This window comes from Medicago truncatula, chromosome 2 (genome assembly GCF_003473485.1).
Source record: "Medicago truncatula cultivar Jemalong A17 chromosome 2, MtrunA17r5.0-ANR, whole genome shotgun sequence".
Lineage (NCBI taxonomy): Eukaryota > Viridiplantae > Streptophyta > Magnoliopsida > Fabales > Fabaceae > Medicago > Medicago truncatula.
This window is the reverse complement of record NC_053043.1, coordinates 931,082-953,155: the sequence shown is the minus strand read 5'-3', so window position 1 is coordinate 953,155 and position 22,074 is coordinate 931,082. Positions and strand designations below refer to the sequence as shown.

The following is a 22,074-nucleotide window of genomic DNA, read 5'->3' as shown; positions in this document are numbered from 1 at the left end:
TTGATAATGCAGGCCTACCCGCCTCGTTTAGGTCCGGCCCGTTATTAGCCCGTAAAAAATGAGGCGGACGGGACGAGCCAACTTAAAGTAGTGAGCTCAATCACACACCCCACCCTGCCAAAATTTTAAGATTTTTGACTTTGAACCTTCACGAATTTTGACTATACAAAATCGATGATATAAGAGGAGGTAAACCGAAATTTGTTTAAATTACATGAGATAAACTAAAATTTGCTCGAATTACAGAGGACGAAAGTAGCATAAATTTTGTAATTTGATGCCTTAAAAATCCAAAACCAAAAAAATTTCAAATTACAAGGATGGAATCTAAAAAAATATATTTTATAGGGGTAACCCGAAAATGACATATATTACAGGAGGTAAAACACTATTAACCCATCATTTTATTCTCATTTTAATCCCACATTAAGAGAAAACTATTGTCTAATAAAGAATTGTCGAATTATTTTTAGGAGAAAAAACTCAAAATTGAAACATTTATTATTTATTAGTACAATAATAATTAAATAAAACTTTTTTAATTAGCATGCGTCCCACCCCGCTACAACCCGTTTTTTCAACGGGTTTAACGGGATGGACCAATTATAGGAGGTGAGTTCAAATCCTCGGTACAACCCACCTAAAACGGTGGATTAAATAGATCGACCCACCGTTGTACCACCTCTAACTTTAGGCAACCATGTCACTTGCCAAATGCCACTTAAAACCAATACAATCATTTATCCTGATAAAAGAATATTTATTGACACTCATTTTGATTATTAGTAACACTTAATTTTCTCACTTTACTAACTAACCAAATCATTTATTTTTATCTCGAAGTCATTTTTTTCATTTTCCACTCATCCTCGTTGTTGTCCCTTATTTTTGTTGGATGGAGAGTGTCGATAATTCCCCGAATTCTGTTCATTATCCAGATGGTTTCGCTCATTCATAAAGTAAAAGACTTTTTTACCCTTACGCAACTTAACATGCGCTGTGCAAATTGGAACGTGACTTAAGACAGGTAGCGTGACTTAAGTCACGCTAGTGCAATATGAAACGCAACTTAAGTCACGTTACTTGACTTAAGTCACGCTAGTTCTGTCTCTTGTACAAAGCATGCACCAAAAACTTCAATGAGTAGTGTGAGTTAAGTCACGCTAGTTTTAACACGAGCGTGAGTTAACTCAAGCTGGTGCTTCTGCTATGCACGCTGTAGACCAGACTGGTAGTGGCAGTGGCAGTAGCTGCTGCCTTTGTTCCTTCATTCCTTGTTTAGTGAACATGCAATTATTCAATAATAATTTTGGTAAAATCATTCATTGATTCAACCAGAACGAATAATTTAGAGAACGAATAATTTTAGAAACACAATTTTAATGAAAAATAACGTAAATGTCATAAATAAGCCCAACCGTGCAAATGTAAAAGTAGTACAACCATAATGTCAAGAAAATACTACAAACATCCAAAAAGTCATAAAAAAAATAAAAAAAAACAAGTCATAAACTAAGACCCTACTGTTGTTGCTCCTGCAGACTATGACTCCTAGACCTCCTCCTCGGAACTTGTTGATCGTCAAACACGCTATAATCGGTCTGGAGGCCCTCTAAGATGTTGAAGAAGAGTGGATTAAAAACCACCTCTGGAATCTGCATCGCATGCTCCACTCTGCCTCTCATGTTGTTGATGACCTGCAAAGGGTCGGGAGGATGTCTAGCCCACTCCTGGTCAACAAGAATATCCTGGTAGACAGGCCTCGGCATGACAATGTCAGGCTCTGGAGCATGGTTGACGATGAGAGGATGGGATACACGGTAGAACCACCTAATATAAGTCTCTAAATGCTTCCAAGGCTCGTCCTCCGGGACCTGGCGACCCCACTGCTGCTGGGAAACGACATGCAGAGCAAACTTCAAGAAGGCAGCAGCCACATCTACTGTGGCAAGAGGCATAACCCTAGTAGGAGGTCGAGGAACCCTCTGAACATGTTCGTACTGCCTCAGCACCCGCTCCAGCAAGTGACACACCATGCTTTGTCTGTCGACATGATCCATCTGGAGTACCAGCACACGTCCTGAAAAAGCATCACGTCTTGTCGGTGCTTGTACGGCCTCCAGGTGACGTGACAATGCTCCATCGAATCCAGCAAGCCCCTGAAGTGGTCAGCATGTTTAAACCCCATTTGTGGTCTCCATCTACCCACATACGGGTTATGTCGTTCATACTCTTCAAATTTCTTCCTCGGAACCACATGTCTGAAGTGAGTTATAACCCATCCCTACAAAAACAAAGAGACAAATCTATATCAGCACACGGGTGTCATTAAAGAAATTATACATTTACGTTTAACTTAAAAAAAGAAGGAAAAATATATTACCACAAGCAAGCTCATGTAACCACCAACTGAGCAACACTTGAGTCTAAGGTAAGATTCAACTGCTCATACAAGAAAGCAAGTCCCATCGCGCCCCATGACCACGTGCCTATGTTACCCAAATCCCGAATCGCAAGCATCCACAGCAGACTAATGGTTTTGCTGTTCTTGTTGGCAAAAAGGGTGTAGCCAACCAAGAGCAACAAGAACGCCTTGACACAGGCGGGCCTAATACGACTCACCTCCTGCTCCTCCTCCTCTGATAAATACTCCCCCAACAACTGGTTACAACTATTCAACAGGTACTCATAACGGTCTTTCAAGGCCGTGAAAGTGAGAGAGGCACCAAAATCAGTCTACTGCTCAACCGCATCCTCCATCGAAAACAAAAGGTGAGTCACCAGCAGATCTACAACATGGTTATGATCTAAATCCTCCTCCTGAATGATCCGTCCAGCGACGGGGATGTCTAGGAGACAAGCAACATCATCCAGTGTGATGGTCATCTCCCCAACAGGCAGATGGAAGCTGCTGGTCTCTTGATGCCATCTCTCAACCATGGCACACACTAACCCGTGGGAGATGTTCTCGTACCCAGTCAAAAGGAGGGGCCTTAGACCCGATCTATCCACCGGTTCCTAGAACCAAGGGTTACCATCTACCGCCAACATAAGGGACAAGGCAGAAAGCTTCAGTTTCCTCCCGTGCGAGATGTCAGTCATCTTACGATCCACTTGCAGTTGAAATACAAAAAATAATTAAAAATGTAAAATAAACATGAAATAACATACTACAAATATACTTAAATACGTAAAATAAACATGACATATTCTACGTAAAATAAACCTGACATAATAATAAAGTATATATATTCTACGTAACATAAACTTGACATAGTAATAAACTATATATATTCTACGTTAAAAATAAATCAATTATACTTAAATATGTAAATAAGCATGACATATTCTACGTAGTTATACTTAAATTAAATAAACATAAACATATTCTACGTAAAATAAATTTGACATAATAGTAAAATATCATTAAATTAAATAAAGCAAATTATACTTACTGATTTATCGTTCAAAAGCTTGCATGCCACGTGTTTACCGAAGTCCGGTAAAAGAGACAACTCATAAGGCCCCCCTGGAAAGCCCCCATCCTCATCCTCCAAAACATGCTCTGCATGTTGTTGCTCAGGATGCTGCTGCTGAGGAGGCTCGACATACTGCTGCTCAGGCTGATACCTCTCGTGAAACTGAGGCTGATACTCCTGGTGATACTCATACCCCTCCTGATACTGATAACCCGGCTGAAATCCAAAGTGCTCCTGATAATGATACTTCTGATAAGCCTGCTCCTGATAATGCTGCTCATGCTGGTACTGTGGCGGGTCCATAATCTAGGATGCACCTGTCTGTGACGTCGATCCCCCCGCATCATCAACAATAGCAAGACTCGTGGCCCCTAATCTCCCTCAACCTCGACCAGCCGGAGGGTGTAGTGCTTGCTTCTCCCTCCGTGCACTACCGGTAGGGGCACGCCTCCCAGCCCTAAAACTGTCATCCCTCTCCTGCTCAGACATAGCTGCACAAAAAGCAAAAAATCTTTAACACATTTGCACATAATTTCGACAACAACACATGTGTCATCTTTAATAATACAGCAACAACACTATAATCAACAACAATGTCATTTGAATCCATAAACTACCACATTGCAATCAAATTAACTATCATCAACATTAACAAACATAGTTCTAACTAATTACATCATTAACAATCCAAAAAAAAAAAATCATTGAAACATTTCATCGAGTGTGCATTTTTCAAACAACTATGTAATCTTACATTTTCTAAACCCTAAACTATCACATTGTACCCTAAACAACATCTAAGCAACAATTCCTAAGTTAAATCATCACTAACAATCATAATCTTTAACATGCAAGACAATTTTTTAAAAACCTAAAACTGTGTTTTTTCATCAAAAATTCGAAAATTTAAACCAAAATAATGCAAAGAAGTAGTATAATAATCACTTACTTGATATTGTGGATGAAATTTGGTTTGAATGGCGCAAGAATGGTGAAATTCGAATATGAGGGTGAAAATTTTGTTTTTTGAAAAGTTGCAAAATGGAGGAATGGAGGTTCTGTGTTGCTGGAAACTGACTTAAGTCACGTTTCTCTTACAACTAGCGCATGTTAACTCACGCTACACAAGTTAAGTTGCATTGGGGCATTTTGGACATTTACATTGGGAATGAGCGGAATCATTTGAATAATGAGCAGAATTCTAATTCCCCTAGTGGAGCCACACACACCTAGATCCTCTGTTTGAGTCCCCAGTCAAATAAAATCTCAACCATCGGATATAAAAGTATAACATAAATCTAACCGTCAAAATTTGAGTGGAACGCACTGGACTCTAGACACCCACATGTGCAAATGAAAATACGAAACCAAACCAATATATATATGTCTGAAAGTGAAACCAAACCAAACAAACGATTTAAACTCTAATAATGGCCTTATCTTCTACTTCACTCATTTCACCTCTCAACACCACAAATCATTCACATCAAAAACTACTCCATTCACCAATACCTTCTTCTTATTCTTCTTCTCATTTTCTAATCACACCCCTCATCCACCACAATCACAACCTTGCTACTATCTCACAAAAATGGAGAACAAATGTTTCATTTTTTCCTGCAATTTTTAAGAAAGGCAAAGATGCAAGCACCATCAAAGAAGAGCTTCTTGATGCCATTGCATCACTTGATCGAGGAGCTGATGCTACTCCTGAAGACCAACAAAGTGTTGATCAGGTTGCCTTAAAAACCTTTGATTGCAACATTTCAATATCATAAGTTCTCATGCATGCATGTTTTATTGTTGATTCATGGAGTTCATTAATTTCTAAATAGATTGCACGCCAACTTGAAGCAGTTAATCCAACAAAGCAGCCTCTCAAGTCTAGTTTACTTGATGGCAAATGGGAGCTTATATACACTACCTCTCAGTCAATCTTGCAAACTAAGGTATTATTCCATTTCTTTTTCCTTGCCATATGTAGCCATGTTTGGATAAACTACTTAATTAAGGCCTGTTTGGACTTTGGATTGGCTTATTTGGATTGCCATATGATAAGCGCTTGTGCTATAAGTTGCAAATCCAAACAGGCCCTGAGTGCTCATAGTCATAGCATAAGTGCTTATGTATAAATTGTTTCTATAACAAGTTAAAAATAGAAAAAGTTTTTTCATATAAGCTATAAGCGGTATTCATAAGCTATCTTAGAGAGCTTCTGAAAATAAGTTTAAAATGGCTTATGGATTTGTCATAAGTTTCTTCCATAAGCTCTCTCAAACGGACTCGCACGTGATTATAAAATAAGTCAAGCCAGACAGACTCATAGTTCATAGTTATACCCTATGAAGCATTGACATAGACATAGACACATGATTAGATGTGTCAGTGCGGTGTCGGTATTAGACACTAACACGTGTCGAACACCGGACACGCCTTCAATTAAAAGTGTCAGTGCTACAACAAGTAATGTCTATATTGAACTCATAAATCATTCAATACTATACGTTAGCCATTATGATTCATCAAATGTGTGAGAACATTGCATGTTGTATACTTCTATCTGCCAGTGCCCCTTTGTTATGTGTTTGATTTAATATGATAAATTGGAGCAGCTACTGAACATTTATGTGCTAGCCACTCATTTCACTAACCATCTAGAATGATCATTGTTGCTACAAGCTTAAATAGGTTTGTTTATTTATCCTCATATAATGAAGGAAATGCACAATTTCTATTTCATTTACATTAGTACATGATTTGTAGTTTAACAAACTTTCTCTAATTTTCAGCTTCTATATTATATCTTTGTTATTCCCTTTCATTTTTGCAAGACAAAATACATACTGAAAATCACAATTAGAATAAAAAAAACAAAGTAAAGTTCATAATTTCATAAAATCTAATTAGTCAAACTATTTTAACTCTGTTTCGGTTTTGTGAGTTAACTTGCTGCTCGCTGGCCTGTTTAGGATATCATTTAAACTTTAAACAGGTCTCCTAAACTACCATCTGGCCTGGTACATTTTGACAGTGTTATTTTCATATGTTCATCTCTTTGATAAATCGATAACGACGTTGGCTTCTTAACGTCTTCTCTGTTTGCTCATCTGCATTTTGCCTTTATATTTTGTACTAACATTTTCAATATAATGACAGAGACCAAAGCTTTTGAGATCAGTTACAAATTATCAAGCAATCAATGCTGACACTCTCAGGGCCCAAAATATGGAATCTGGACCGTTCTTCAACCAGGTGACACTAATGAAATTGAGATAAGTTCCTCAATATTTATGCTGCGTTCCAACTCTAACATTTGCATATGTAAACGAATCAATATTGTGTAGGTGACAGCAGATTTAACACCAATAAATGCAAAGAAAGTGGCTGTGAAATTTGATACCTTCAAAATTGGAGGCTTAGTAAGTATTCAAAGTCTCAATAATCATCATTGAAATTATATTTTGTAACATTCTAGATGTGATGGCTTGAGAACCTATATGAATACAACAATAACCAAGTCTTATCCCACCAAGTGAGGTCAGCTACATGGATCAGACGATAGGTCCTACCCCAACTCTCTCTATTGTTTTCATTTCTAATCCTATCATGTCTAGTGTTTCATACATGTTATATTAGTTATAACCATATTTTCAACGATAGGTCCTACCCTAACTCTCTCTATTGTTTTCAGGCCTAACTCATCCCTACAAAACCGGCTTCAGCCCGAGAGTTGGCCGCCAACACACCCCCTCACGCTTCAGCCCGGCCCAATGGGCCTGAAGCGTGGAGATGTAGGAAGCCCAACGATGGACCCGATAGGCTCTGATACCATGTCATGAATATCGAGGCCTAACTCATCTATACAAAACTGGCTTGTACGGTGAGGAGTGTCTCCTCTTTATAAACTCTTCTCAAGATTCCTATCTATCCGATGTGAGACTAAATCCCACCCGAGAGTTGGCCGCTAACCTTTAGTTCCACAGTTAGTACCAGAATAAGTGATGTGTGTTTATGCTTCTGCAGTTCTATTGAGTATTGTGTATAAATGTCGGTATCATAATTACTTTGATCATTATAATGTACATTTGCAGATACCTGTCAAGGCTCCTGACACAGCTCGTGGTGAACTTGAAATAACATATTTGGATGAAGAGCTGAGGTGAGTTGCATTTTATCCTTGTATGTATAAACTGCATTGGACCTTGTGATCCTAATCTCAACTTCAAATTGCTTAACTATCAACCATGTGGTATATATAGACATTACCAAGTACTTTTTTTCATACTTTCTCATTATAATTTGACAGGGTATCAAGAGGTGACAAAGGAAACTTGTTCATCTTGAAAATGGTGGATCCATCTTACCGGGTTCCTGTCTGATATGCTGTCAATATATATAACACCTTATCGCCGTCGTGTTTTCTTCCTTTCAAAGGATTCAAACTACCCGTCAGCGCTTTCTGAAGTTGAAACTTATACTAGCAAGTCAATGTCTGAGTGTAACCACTATTCAAGCTAACTTGAACCATTTTTGGACTATGCTTTCTGTACAAGTACAAAGTTTCTAGATAAACTGAAATAGTGTGAATGAATATAATAATGTAATGGGGTTTATTTCTCTTGAATGTGGAAAACTCTGATACAAAAATTGTTGTAAAATCTTTACATATTGATATGAGTATATGGTATCAGAGTGGGTGAATTCCACTCTGCTATCGCAACGATCTTCTCCATCCTTCTTCCTCACAACTTTTATCTTCCTTGCAAATACTGTTAGATCAATAGCCTCTCTTCACCATCAGTGTCATGCAATGCAAACAACGTCAATGGTTCTAAAAACAACAATTACAGTGGAAATGGAATCACGGAACCAACTCAAAACACTTACGTTCGTCTGAATGATGGGCCAAACTTTCTCACAGTTGCCACAATTCGAAGGATTGAACTATCTAGCTTGGACTCGTGCGATATGGAAAGAACCAGCTTTGACAGAACAATAGGAGTACCAGCTTTGACAGATCCAAGTTGTCAAGCTTGGGAAAGATGTAATAATTTGATTCATTCTTGGATCACAAATTTAGCCAACACATTTTCTGAATCGATTTATTCATTAGAAATGTCATGGATGTATGATGATGAGAGTTAAAAGAACGATTCTTCAAAGCAGATCGAATCTAGGTCCCAAAATTCAGATTTTATAATAGCAGTTTGAAACAATGATCAATTGACAGTCTTATGGGAGAAATTAGAGAGACGAGTTATCACCTTATCCCTACCTACACTTAACCCTATAATATGTGTATGTTTGTCAATACGCAATGGGAGAGAGTTATGTTGAAAGATCAGGTTATGCAATTTCTTACTAGTTTTGAATGATCAATTAAAAATCAGGTTATGCAATGCAAATGCCGTTTTCAAACTAGTAGTGAAAGGTAAATATGAGCTTGTTCGACATACTCAACATGAACTCTGGTGCAATACAGTATAGACCAAACAGGCAGAGAAAGATGTTATTCACCAACACCGGTCCTGGCACCTTGAATTAAAGGAAAGTGATGCTTTACAGCACACACATGCAAACTCTTTGCAGTAGCAGACTAACCTAGACCGTTGTATTTCCTCAATTGTTAGATAAACAAAATTAGTTCAATGTCAACTTAGATGACAGAATAGCATTTGTGCAATACAGCAAAATAGAAACCAAAATTTGTGCGTCACACTTTCGGAACATTTAGATTTACGTACAAAAGCTAGATGCCCAAAACTAGAGCTTGATAACAACTCCTTCAAAAATGCCATCATCCCTAAAGTTAGGTGCAAAGAGTCTTGGATCAACAGGTCCTGGAAGACTGAATGAAATTGTGAATGGTCCAGGAGAGCACAACTGCTGGGTTTTCATCTGGAAAACACGCGACTGTGTTGCTATAGTTCTTATACCAGATAACAACCCTCTGATCTCAACCTTCCCATCAGATTCAATATCACAACTGAACTGATCTGCAAAATGTACGATGAACATTCACCTAAAGAAACAAGTAAGAAAATATCTTTCTGAAAAGCATATATACATGTCGAGACATTTATATTATGAATGTGTCTTTTGATAAAGATAACTGTATATTCCAAGACAAGGACAGGAAAGGGACATTTCAACAGCTGTAATCAAAGATAATGATAAAACTGGAATAAGAAACTTGACTAAATAGAAAGACGAGAAACGTACTGTACTCTCTCTTGACACCTGGTAAGGAAACTCGAAATAGATATGCCACTTTACTAATACCAATATCCACAACACCTACAGAAGGACCGAGCAGCCCTCTATTGGCTGTTCCCGTCAAAACAATAGAATGATCTTGAACACAACTGTCAATGTCAGGTAAAGATATAAGCGGCATCAACGAAGGCTCGTCCGATTTACACATCCTGCTGGAAGAAGGATTTTCATTAGCAACATGAGGAAGTTCCGGCATCGAAGGAGTATCATCATCAACATACTTTCTCTTACACTCTTGTCGAATATTCCCTGACTGCGACCCCCCATTGTTAACACAATCTCCATTAGCAGTATTTGGAAATTTCAGCATTGAAGGAGAATCATGATCAACATACTTTCTCTTACACTCTTGTCGAAACTTCCCTGATTGGCACCCTTCATTATGACTACTTTCCAACAATTTCTTAACATGATCACCGTCACTTTCTTTGCTCAATTTGTTAACACAAACACCATCACTTTCTTTGCTCAAACGAGGTTGAATCCGAACATGCAAACATTCACTTAAATCCAACTTGAAACTATCAACGCCACTTAACAACCTAAACCTATTCAAATCCTCCTCTTTAACACACGACGATACAATCAGATCATCGATCAAAACAACCCCTTTAACAATTCTAAAGCTATCAGGATACCAAATCTGTTGATGAAGATTCAAAGGGAAAAAACTTGTGAATTGTTGACAACCCTCTGAAAATTCAGAGTTGGGTAGGTCCAAATTTCCCTTTAAATACATATGAAACATATTAAGATCTAATATAAGTTCAGGAAGTGCATTTTTAAGGAGATAGTAATATAATTTCTCTAAGAAAGAAATTGAAACATATGAAGATCCTAAATCGTTCAAATTATATGATGGTAATCCTGAGATTAGTCTTTGAAGTGATGAACATCTTGGATTATCATACTTAACATCAGGTCCTAGGTATGTTGTGATTATGAAATCAATGATGAATTTTCTGTCACTAACAACATTGTTTAATGGTTTCATTGTGACAGATTTTCTCTTGTAACATAGATTTTTTCCTTTCAAATCCATAATGCAAAAACCTAAAATGAGGAACAAATTAATCACGTTAATGTATGGTAAGGAACATTAAATCATAAAACCCTAGCTACTACTATATGTATCATTGAGAATTAAAATACAGAAAAATAAATAAATAAATAAATAACTTACAGAATTTGTTTTTTGAAGGAAAATAACTTACAAAATGTGAATGATCACAATATTGGTTTTTCATTCATTTTCTGTTCTCAATTTGAAGATTAGTTTATTGAGAAATACTATATGAGATGCATGTGTAATTTTGTCATGTGTGTTTACAATGTACGTAACATAGCTACACCGCACATGCAAACAGTGTCGACGTTTGGAGGGTTTTGACTTTTGACTTTTGACTCTAAAAAATAGCGTTATGATCATCATGATGGTCCGATGCGGGTCTTGACCGTTCAAACATTCTTAACCGCATACAATAGCATAAACTGTGGTTGAGATCAATGTAGATAAGAGAACATGATTTTTTTTTTTTGACAAAAGATCAGAGAACATGATAAAAACAAATGATAAGACCTCATAAAAAAAAAATCATTATTAATCCCATAAAATTTAACATTTTTAATCAATGATTGTGATTATTCTTACTTTGAAAACTTTAGAACCATTTTAGATTTAAGGTATGTTTGTTACGGATTAAAATAAAAGTGATTTTCATAGTGAATAATTTAAAGATTTTATAAAAAAAAAATTAGAATATATTTTGTGTTTGTTTCTTGTATTAAAAACAATAATTTAGTTTGTTTTAATACAACTATATAAAAAGTGTTTTTTGTTACAAAACTAGTTCAATTTTTTGACATTCAAGGGCCCGTTTGTTTGAGATTTTTTTTACTAAAAAATCATTTTTTTTTTTTTTACTTTTGTAGTGTTTGTTGTTTAAGATTTTTGAAAAATCCATTTTGTTAAAAGAAAATCATTTTTAGCCTAAAAATGAAAAGCTATTCTAAAATCTATTGTTTTCTAAATACAAGGAGCTTAAGTGTAAGAGCTTCAAATCTTAAAAATATATATATATATATATATATATATTGAATTTTTCTAATTACACCCCATGTATTTATGGTTATACTTCAAAATGACAAAATTACCATTAATTAAAATTTATTTTAATCTTAAACTCAGATTAAGTAGGTCATGTAAATTGAGTTCAAGTGTACATACTTAAAATCAGTTTAAGTAAGTCATGTAAAATCAGTTTAAGTAGATCATGTAAACTCAGTTTAAGTAAGTCATGTAAACTCAATTTTAGAGTGGGAATGAGTGAAATCAAGGTTTCAAAAAAATTTATATAAAAGGACAATTTTGGTATTATTATAAAATTTAAAGTAAATATGGGTGTAACTAGAAATACAAATACATGGGTGTAAGTAGAAAAACTCTTTTTTTTTAGTATACATACAAACATAAATAGCTTTAGATTTTTTTTAAAAATCTCTACAAGAAAATCGCTAAATTCTTTTAACCCAAAATTTACTTTTTTTTTTTTTTTTAAAGCTGAAAAAACGCACCCTTATTTTCTTTCTCCTCTAAATTAAATCTAGTTTTTGAGAAGCTACTCTTAACAACTTTTTATTTGAAGTTGTTTCTAGATTTTTTTTTAGATGTTAATTTTTTTTAAAAGTTATTATAAAGAGATGCAATATTCTTAAAAGTGATTTTAAAAAGAAAAAATACTATTTTCTTTAAAACAATTTATAACAAACAGGCTGTTAATTTAGCTTTGGAATGTTTGTTTAGCTTTTTAAACATCTAACCTCTTAATTAAAAATTGACTAAACTAATTTTGGTCATTCATAATTTTAGCATGAGTTAATTAAATCTCTCACAAAAATAAAGGTGAAATATCTCATGTGGTCCTTTAAGTTAGATGTTTATAGTAAATTAGTTTTTTAAAAAATTGTTCTTATAAATTGGTCCTTTAAATCATAGAATGTTTACATTGTTGGCTATTTTTCAGCTAATTTCGTTAAAAAAGTGTTTATGGATCATTTAACATTGAGGGGGGTATATCCAAAAATGCTTACAACATCAAACATGATTGCTTAATTAAAAACATTTTCTTTTTCTTACTTTTGAATTCAAGCCCAACTTTACAGATAAATATTTCATCAGCGACATTATAAATCAAATAATCGACCAGTTTTGTTTCAAAACCATACTGCACAATACACATATGAACCTTAGTATTTAAAGTGGAGAATTTGAACCTACCAACTTAACATTAAACGGCCACATAAACACCTTTTAACTAAGTTTGATGAAAGTATGATAATGATGCATATATTTTATGACTTAAAATACCTATTTGTAAAAAAAAATAAAAAATTAAAGTATTAATTTATTATAAACATCTTACTGAAAAGACCGCAGATGGTACTTGACATAAAAAATAATATCAAAATTAATCCTTGACATTTTTATATAGATAAAAGCTTAGTTCCTCTATTAATTTTGACACATATTTAACATATAAGTTGCTAATGTATCAAGAAAATGAGGAAGAAGTGAAATGTATTCAGTCTAGAGAATTTGAATATTTAAGAGGAAGTGTTGAAAGGTAATTCAATTTAAGAGCTTTAGGAGGGATACATACATTGCAATGTCTTTGTTAATTAAGTTAGGTATATATGTTACTCGCTGTACAAATCACTAAGAGCACTTCTAATGGTGAATTTTAGTCATGGTTATTTTGTGGGTTCTATTATGATACATCATTTTAAAAATGAAAATTGTTGGTCCCACGTCAAAATTTGCTATGAAACACCATAAAATTACAAATATAATATCATCGGCAGCTAAATACAATCTGTTAGTTTTCAACGGCAATTAATTGCCGTTGCAATTTAAAAAATATAAAAAAAAACACTATCGACACTTAACTGGCCTGGAGAATGAATTTGCTTTTTTAGAGTCTGTAATTCCACCCATTTCAATGTTGGGTGTTGTTGGGATCTCCTATGCCATAGGAAAGGATATAGTGGGCATTATGCTATGTGTGTAGTGTGTGGACTTGTGAATGGACCACTGAAGCTTTAAACTTTCATATAAATGCTAATGAATTTAACCTATGAACTTCTAACATTTTGTATTGATGTGAAAGACAAAGGCAGAGATTGCTTATTATGGCAAAACAGTCTAATATTCATTTCTTCTCCTAGGATGACAAATTATGCTTAAATATTTAGTGTGAATTGATATATATGAGGTGATTATATTTTTAATAGAAACTTTTTAAAATCTTTATGGATAAGATAAGATGGTAGCGTCTTTTTACTGAGAATTTGAGATAACGATTGAAAAAAGCAAATTCATGCTCCACGGCAGTTAAGTGTCGATGGAGTGTTTATTTTTTTTTTTTTAAATTATAACAGCAGTTAACTGCCGCTGAAAGCTAGTTAACGGTAGTTAGCTGCGGATGAAATCTAATCCGTGGCAGCTAATTGTCGATAAAGTTATATTCGTAATTTTATGGTGTTTTATAGCAAACTTTCACGTGGAACAACAATTTCCTTAACATATTCTTTCATTTTTTACTCCAATGATAAACTTTATAATATTCATATTGAATCCCATAATTTTATCACACATATTAATATTTTATTTTATTTTAATTGCATTATTTCAACTTTCCACCTTTTTAGCATTGAGAAACATGAAGTGTTGGTTGCTTCAGAAAAGCACAGTTAATCCATACTGGCCAACTCCAATGAAAATTATGGCAAAATACTCTCCATTTGCAAAATACTAACTAAGTGGAATATGATATCTTGTGCTCATTAGTGCTTTGTAAGCCGAATTCTGACATTGTGATAATGAATGCAAAATGCATGAAATGCATAGGCCTATTTGGATGAGTTTTGTTTTTTAGTTTTTAAATTCTATTTTTGAAATCAATTTTAAACAACAGCTTTTAAAAACAAATAAAAAAAAACTTGTTTGAAAATTAGAAAACAGTTTCGAAAAATAAAAAATATAAAAACTTGTTTGATGATAGTTCTACCGCTTCAAAGCAACATACACGCAAGACAAAACAATTTACAAAGAAAAATAATTGTTGAAAGCTTATGTGCCTAGCATTCTCGTGTTTTTTTATAAAAACAACGAAGTTCTATATTATTCTCTCAAAAAAAAAAAGTATATTATTACATTTATGCTACTAATGAAAATTGCCAATTCTCCATGTTTTTGCGATTCATAAAATCAAATGCAAAAAAGAGAAAATTAAAAGGATCATGTTAACTTGTGTCCTAAGGACACATGTTAAACAACTCATAAGTAGAATTATTCTCTTAAACTTTGTGCATTCAATTCTTCAAAAGTAAAAAATTAAATTCAAATGCATTGATTACAACAAAATATTTCTACTTTTGACTCTTTAACTTGTGTCTTAAGGACACAAGTTAACATTTCCCTTGTACAAGATATCATAATCAAGAATTTTCAAAAATTGAAAATTATTTTTAAAAACTAAATCAAACAAGCTCATAACCATTCCAACTATTTTAACTGATTCTCGTTCAGATGTGTGTGCAATCGAACAAGTGTGCTTGATTCATTGAATTCTAAATATGGTAGCGGTAGTTGTGGCAGGGTCGTTGAATATTAAGGTAAGAGTTAAGAAGTCGGAAGTCCAAACTTCAAATTCTAATAAAGAGAAAAATTAACATACCTATTACTCCCTCAGTCCCTAATAACCGAGTCATTTCAAAAAAATATTGTTTCAAAAAAATTGACCAATTTTACTTTTTAATATAATATTAATTATTTTTTTCAATTATAACACTAATTAATACTACTTTCACCACTCTCAATAATATATTCTATTTTGCATTTATGATAAAGAAGAATGCACCAATAGTTGATAAAGGCACTCAAACCCATTTTTTTTCTCTTTCACTTATACGTTTTTTCTTAATAAGTGTGAAATGAGCCAAGGGCTCAGTTAAAATGGGACGTATGGAGTAATATGTTAACATTTATCATTAAAAAAATGACAATATTCAACTACATCTTAACTTTAAAATAATTTCAATCAATTCACACTCGGAGAATCTCATATACACATGCATATCGGAAGAATAACAAAAATCCAACTGGCCTCAATTCTTCAATAACATTAAATTATACTCCCTCCGTTCCTTTATAATTGTCACTTTTGCATAAAATTTTTGTTTCTAATTAACTGTCGTTTTCAAAGTCTAATACATCATTAAATGTTGTTTTACATATATTATTCTTAAATATTTATTGTAGAGAGAAATATATTAAATGAAGTATTAAATGATTAAGGTTATTATAGGAAAAAGATAAATTGTTACATCAAAAATAGTAAAAGTATTTGTTATCTTAGTTTATGTAAAAAGTCAAAATATGACAATTAAAAAAGAACGGGGGAAGTAATAAGGGATTGTAGATAAAACCATCCCCAATGGTTTTTCCTTTCAACACTATTCAACACCCACTTTTTTAATTCCCAACACTCCACATCATTTTCTCTCTCTTATTCAACACTCATTCAACTTTTACACTCTCTAATGGTTTTTCATTCAACACTCTACCCCACCACTTTTTATTTCTTATTCTTATTTAATTTTTGTTTGAGTTTTTCTATTTACACCCCATGTTTTTCTGGTTACACCCAAATTTTCTTAATTTTTTTTATAATACCAAAATTGCCCTTTTATATAAATTTTCTTAAAACCCTAATTTTATTCATTGTCAATGAGTTTCACCCTCTTTTACCCCACAAAGCGATCTATCAAACAATTTGATGTTCAATATCAATCTCCATGAAAATTAAAGAGTGAATCAAAATATTTTTCATCCATAAGTGAATTTCTTCTTCTATTTGCTAGTTTCGATTTTTTTCCTTCAACTGCAATGATGCACTGTACGATTACGGTTTTAATTTACATTGGCAAGGTTAACTTAAATTCAGTTTAAGTAGGTTCATGTAATAGTTTACATGAACCTACTTAAATTGAGTTAACATGAATCTACTTAAACTGAGTTTACATGAACCTACTTAAACTGAGTTTACAAAATCGCAGAACTGTGAATCGCAGAACAAGGAAAACACAAAATCAGAACTGAGAACCCATAACAAGAAAAACACAATCGATTGAAGAACAACACTTGCTAACCTGATTTGCTTCGAATTTTCTTTGAAATCATGAATGGACGTGAGAAAGTATGGTTTTGAAAATCTTCGCAGAACACAATCGATCGATTGGAGAATTATGGTTTTGGGGTGTAAAAGAAGGAATAGGCTTTTTGAAAATCAAATTTTATGAAAGGGTAATCTTGTCATTTTGGGGTGCAACCATGATTAACTAGGGTGCAAGTAGAAAAACTCTTTTTGTTTTTATAATTACATAAAATTATCGATTATAATTATCGATTATAATTAAATTAAAATAATGCAATTAACTATTTATTTTTATTTTTGAACTTAAAATGCAATACAACAAACTAATCACACGGAACACAAATAACTTAAAATGCATTACAACAAACTAAGCATACAACACACAAGTAATTTATAGAAATCATCTTCAACAAATTAAACGGGGGTGTTAGAGATGGATATCTCATCATAGATCCATAATATGAATGAAAGTTTGGAAGAGAGGATGACTCGTTGAAATTTGGTGTAAAACCAAAATTAGGTATGTTTTGAGGACGTTGGTTGAAAAATTGATTTGGATTTGGATAATTGTTGAGATTTTCGCAGTTAAATGAGAAATTAGAATAATTTTGGGTGTTGAAATTGTTATTATTGAGATTCATTTCACTAAAAATAATATTAAAACTTCACTTAGTTTGCTAATAGAAAGATAATAATAAGATTAAGATAGTGAAAAACTTGGTTTTTTTTCTGTGTCCAAATCAAATGAACCAAGTCTCTATTTATAGAGAGAAAAAAAATCATGAATTTTGGTTTTTTTATATTTTTCTTAAAAATTAATTTAAAACGAAATAATTGAGGTCCAATTATTAAAATGGTAAGAATGTGGACAACCAATCAGAACTGAACACGTGTCCGTACTTATCCAAAAATCCGTTTCTCTCTCCACCTCCTGCAGCTTCACACGCTGTTGTCCGCGCGTGTGCTACACGCACCGTTTCTAGCCATTCTCGGCTTGCCACGTGTCCCTGCGTGGTCAGATTAAACAATGTTGAAACCATTCAACCTCTCTCTCATCCAGATCACCCTTCAACACCACCATTGGAGCATTTTACATGTTTAATGTTGCTTTCAACATACCATTTTCACACCATTGGACTTGGTCTAAGAAGATGATATCGATGTGGAGAGGATCCATAAGAAAGGGAGAATAGAGGGACCGTGGCTCGAGACCAAATTGAAATAGCAGACAAAGTCATCAATTGATTATAGTTATATTTAATGGCTCGAGACTTCCTTGATAAGTGGGAAGCTTGTTTATTGGTGATAGTATTTAGTAGTTCAAGATCAATAGAAGACTTTTGTGCTAATTTTGGACATAACAATAGTCGTGATGCATGGGAAATACACAAACATTTAGGGTATTTTTGGTTACAAAGAGAAAGTGTAAGGAAAGATAGTGAAAGGAAAGATTGTATAAGGAAAAAAAAAGAGTGGAAAGTAAGAGGATTGATTTGGTTGTTTGGTATAAGAGAAAGTAGAGAAGAAAGTGAAAGGAAAGAAACATGTATTTTTAGTAATTGACATATATAACCCTGAATAAAAATAATTGATAGGTTAAAAGAAAGATGTATATTCATAATTATATTCATATTAATTTGAGGAGCATGGGTACAATTACAAGCTTAGTACTATCCTATTACTACATACTATATATGTGTGTTGTGGTTTTTAGAAAGTTAAAACAAGGGCTATATTGTCTTTTTAATTAAAAAAGTTTGCTCCCTCCACTTTCTTCTCATATTTGAGGGGAAAGGATTTTGGCATGGGATCCACGTGTCTCATTCTTTCCTTTGTCACTTTCACTTGTTCCAAACTATGGAAAGTGTTTCTTTCCCTAATCTTTCTCTCCTGCTTACAATCTTTCCATAGAAACAAACACAGCCTTATTGTCTATATGGGAAGAATATGGAAAGGCTTACATTAAATATGAAAGTGATCAAATTTTGGGGGGAAATTCGAAATTCAAATTAGGCTTGTAATGTGTGCAAGTTAATTGTGTAATAAAGGCATGATTTGAGGGATTAAGTCTAGCATTTAATGACAAAATGGTGCCAAAAAGTAGGGTTAGGGTTTGCAAGGTTAAGTTGCAATGTTAACAAATTAGAAATAACTAGAATTTTTACTCGTGCTACCGCCCAGGTTATAAATAATGGAGAAGCTAATATATTGTAATATTATACAATCCCCATTGTCACATGTTCTATCGCACGGTCTATTAAAGTTGTTTCTTAACGATTAATATTTCTCGTTCTACTTTTTTAGTTCTATTTATAAGAGGTAAACAATTATTTTTTTTGTCAATTTATGAATCTTGTTATTAATACATTTAATTTAATACAAAATAAATCTTTTTTCAAATTTCACAAAGGGCCAAGTCAAATTTCTACGATAAATTTATTTTCTCATGCCAATTACTCTCATTCAATTCTTCAATATGCAATGACAATGGAACCTCTATTGTAACCATCTCATTATTCAATTTATAGCAACAATAAAGAGCTTGCAATAGTGTCATTTGAGATGGAAAAATCAATTCGTCAGGCACACATAAGAGAGGGTATTGAAAACAAAAATCCTTAAGTTGAGTTTCTTCCTTATGTTGTTTTAGATATTCTTGTTCATTCCTTTTGCGGCTATAGTAGAGAGGCTGAACTATGGTTACAATGCCTGCATTAAACAAAAACCACTTGAATTTGTTCCTTATGTTAGAATTCACTACAATATAAATGAGTACACTATTAGTGTAGAAATGCATAGAGAGACTATTGGCTTATTCTTTTATAACAAAAGATGAACAGTCTAATGAAACTTGTGAAAAGCCAATGTCTAAAACAAATACATTACAGGAAATTAAATATAAGATTTTGGATTAATTCAATAAAAGCTAATTAGAATAAAATAGCTAATTGAAGGTTATTGACAAAGAAAACACTTTACTCTCATTATGCAGGGAAAGGGTGTTAAGATTAGTATTCAGTGCAAATGAGAGAATGAATGGTATGAATAAAAACATTTGTGAAAGGAAAACAAACTAAATACGTTTGTGACACATTTAATATATGTGGAACAACTTCACAGAGTTGACAAAAAAAAAAGTATACTCCATTTCTCATGGAGAATAAGAATAAAAATCATAGGCAAAGAATTAGGTTAAAGAGTAAATCCAGTCATTTTATCAACATAACAAAGCAAAAGTTATTAACAATATGAAATAAATCTGATGTGAGAGGAGTTAATGATGAATATAAAGATCGGAGAACTGATATGTAGGGTTTTAACTCTAACAACTGCAGCTTCAGAGCAATCCATGCCCAGGTTAGGTTCATCATTGTCTTTTACAACCTCATCACCTATGTTAACATTTTCAAAATCGGACGTGTTCACATTTTCAAAATCAAGCGTGACATTAACAGCCTCATCTCAACGCAGAAAAATCAATTATAAAAGTTATTATTAGAACACATGTCCATGTGTTTGAAACTTAGATCTGCTGCATTCATTTCTAAACTCTAAAAAGACACTATTTTTCTATCTAAACTCTTAAAGAAATCTAAAAAGACACCATTTTTCAATCCAAACTCTTAAAGAAGAAAAACATATGATTAGAGACACACTTTAAAATAGTGATTGAAACATATGGAGATATTAACTCATAAAACAAATTAAATTCAATTCAATTCAGGTTTAATATACATTTACAGATTGGAAATATCAGCCTCACCTGCAAAATATGAAAATTGTGGTTTAAGTTAGACAAACGGTATAATAGAAAAATTTACTATGATTAGGAATGTGGCCATGACGAGCATCAAGTTCAATCACAACTCTAACGATCCTCAATGGAATCATATAATTCAACTGATACAGAGATTAATGTTTTTGTCGAAATATGTAGTTTTATTCATAATTTCGAAATTCTTTAACAAAAACCAGTTGTAAACAGAATATCGCCATTCTTTTTCCACTTTTCATTCACAACAACACCATTGTTTACCTAATAAAACAAAACAAAATACAAAACATAAGTAAGTTAACATTAACTCAAACGAAACTAAAACAAACACAAGTTTTTTATTTTAAAATTAACAAAATAGCATACAACAGATAGAGATAGATTGAGTACCTAGCTAGGGAAATGGAATTAGGTCAACAAATTCAATTTGTTTTCTTGGATTGAAACCAACAGATGGAGATACATATGATTTTGAGTTCGAGATCTAGATATGATGTAAAATTCTCTTCTCTTCCGAATGTGTTGACTCTCAATCGCATGGTTCTCGCAGTGGTTTGTGGATGAGGCCGAAAGTGGAAACATTGAGATGAACATATAGAGATATTAGATGAAGAATGATTTTGAGAGAAGAGCATCGATGAAGAAGAGAAGAGGAGTGTTTGAGAATTTTGATATCATCGTAAAAAAAAAAAATGGAATCAATTAGCAGAGAGAGGGTTGTGAGTTGTTGTGACTAATGAAAGCCACCTTGAGCATCGCAAAATAGACATTGAAGCCTGCCGAATGCTTGGGAAACAATAACACCATTTAATGTCCTTGGGAAAGGTGGAAAGTCATCAAAAAGAGCATTAAGTGTCATAATTGCATGGGAAAATGAGAGTTTAAATTCAGATTAGATCAAGTGTTCTGATAACACCATTTAATGCACTAGGAAAAGGTGGAAATTCATCGCAAAGAGCATTAAGTGTCATAATTGCATGAGGAAATGAGAGTTTAAATTCAGATTAGATCAAGGGATGAGATAACACCATTTAAAGTACTTCGGAAAGGTGGAAAGTCATCACAAAGAACATTAAGTGTCATAATTGCAGGAGTAAATGAGAGTTTGAATTCAAATTAGATCAAGGGATGAAATAACACCATTTAATGTACTAGGAAAATGTGGAAATTCATCGCAAAGAGCATTAAGTGTCATAATTGCATGAGGAAATGAGAGTTTAAATTCAGATTAGATCAAGGGTTGTGATAACACCATTTAACGTACTAGGTAAAGGTGGAAAGTCATCACAAAGAACATTAAGTGTCATAATTGCAGGAGGAAATGAGAGTT

The 22,074-nt window shown here is 33.4% G+C and overlaps 3 protein-coding genes and 1 long non-coding RNA gene across 4 annotated transcripts; 1 reads left to right on the top strand and 3 right to left on the bottom strand.

The window, feature by feature from the left end:
• Window positions 1-1,520: 1,520 nt before the first annotated feature.
• LOC112419225 (protein MAIN-LIKE 2-like) lies at window positions 1,521-2,940 on the bottom strand. The gene is made up of 4 exons (XM_024776393.2): window positions 2,782-2,940; window positions 2,404-2,661; window positions 2,210-2,284; window positions 1,521-2,159 (listed from the first exon to the last, which is right to left on the bottom strand). The coding sequence occupies exons 1-4, from the start codon at window positions 2,938-2,940 to the stop codon at window positions 1,521-1,523; spliced, it is 1,131 nt and encodes a 376-aa protein (XP_024632161.1).
• A 1,936-nt stretch (window positions 2,941-4,876) lies between these two features.
• On the top strand, window positions 4,877-8,213 carry LOC11429223 (probable plastid-lipid-associated protein 4, chloroplastic). Its single transcript, XM_003593007.4, has 6 exons — window positions 4,877-5,215; window positions 5,315-5,428; window positions 6,636-6,731; window positions 6,824-6,898; window positions 7,571-7,638; window positions 7,786-8,213. The coding sequence occupies exons 1-6, from the start codon at window positions 4,910-4,912 to the stop codon at window positions 7,856-7,858; spliced, it is 732 nt and encodes a 243-aa protein (XP_003593055.2). The 5' UTR covers window positions 4,877-4,909; the 3' UTR covers window positions 7,859-8,213.
• Window positions 8,214-9,172: 959 nt separating this feature from the next.
• Window positions 9,173-10,797, bottom strand: LOC11429222 (increased DNA methylation 3). The gene is made up of 3 exons (XM_024776392.2): window positions 10,179-10,797; window positions 9,702-10,034; window positions 9,173-9,475 (listed from the first exon to the last, which is right to left on the bottom strand). Exons 1-3 carry the CDS (start codon window positions 10,795-10,797, stop codon window positions 9,243-9,245), a joined length of 1,185 nt encoding a protein of 394 aa, XP_024632160.1. The 3' UTR covers window positions 9,173-9,242.
• Window positions 10,798-20,180: 9,383 nt separating this feature from the next.
• Window positions 20,181-21,714, bottom strand: LOC120578428 (uncharacterized). Its single transcript, XR_005644243.1, has 2 exons — window positions 21,135-21,714; window positions 20,181-21,005 (listed from the first exon to the last, which is right to left on the bottom strand). It is a non-coding gene; the product is annotated as an uncharacterized lncRNA (long non-coding RNA).
• Between the last annotated feature and the right edge of the window lie 360 nt (window positions 21,715-22,074).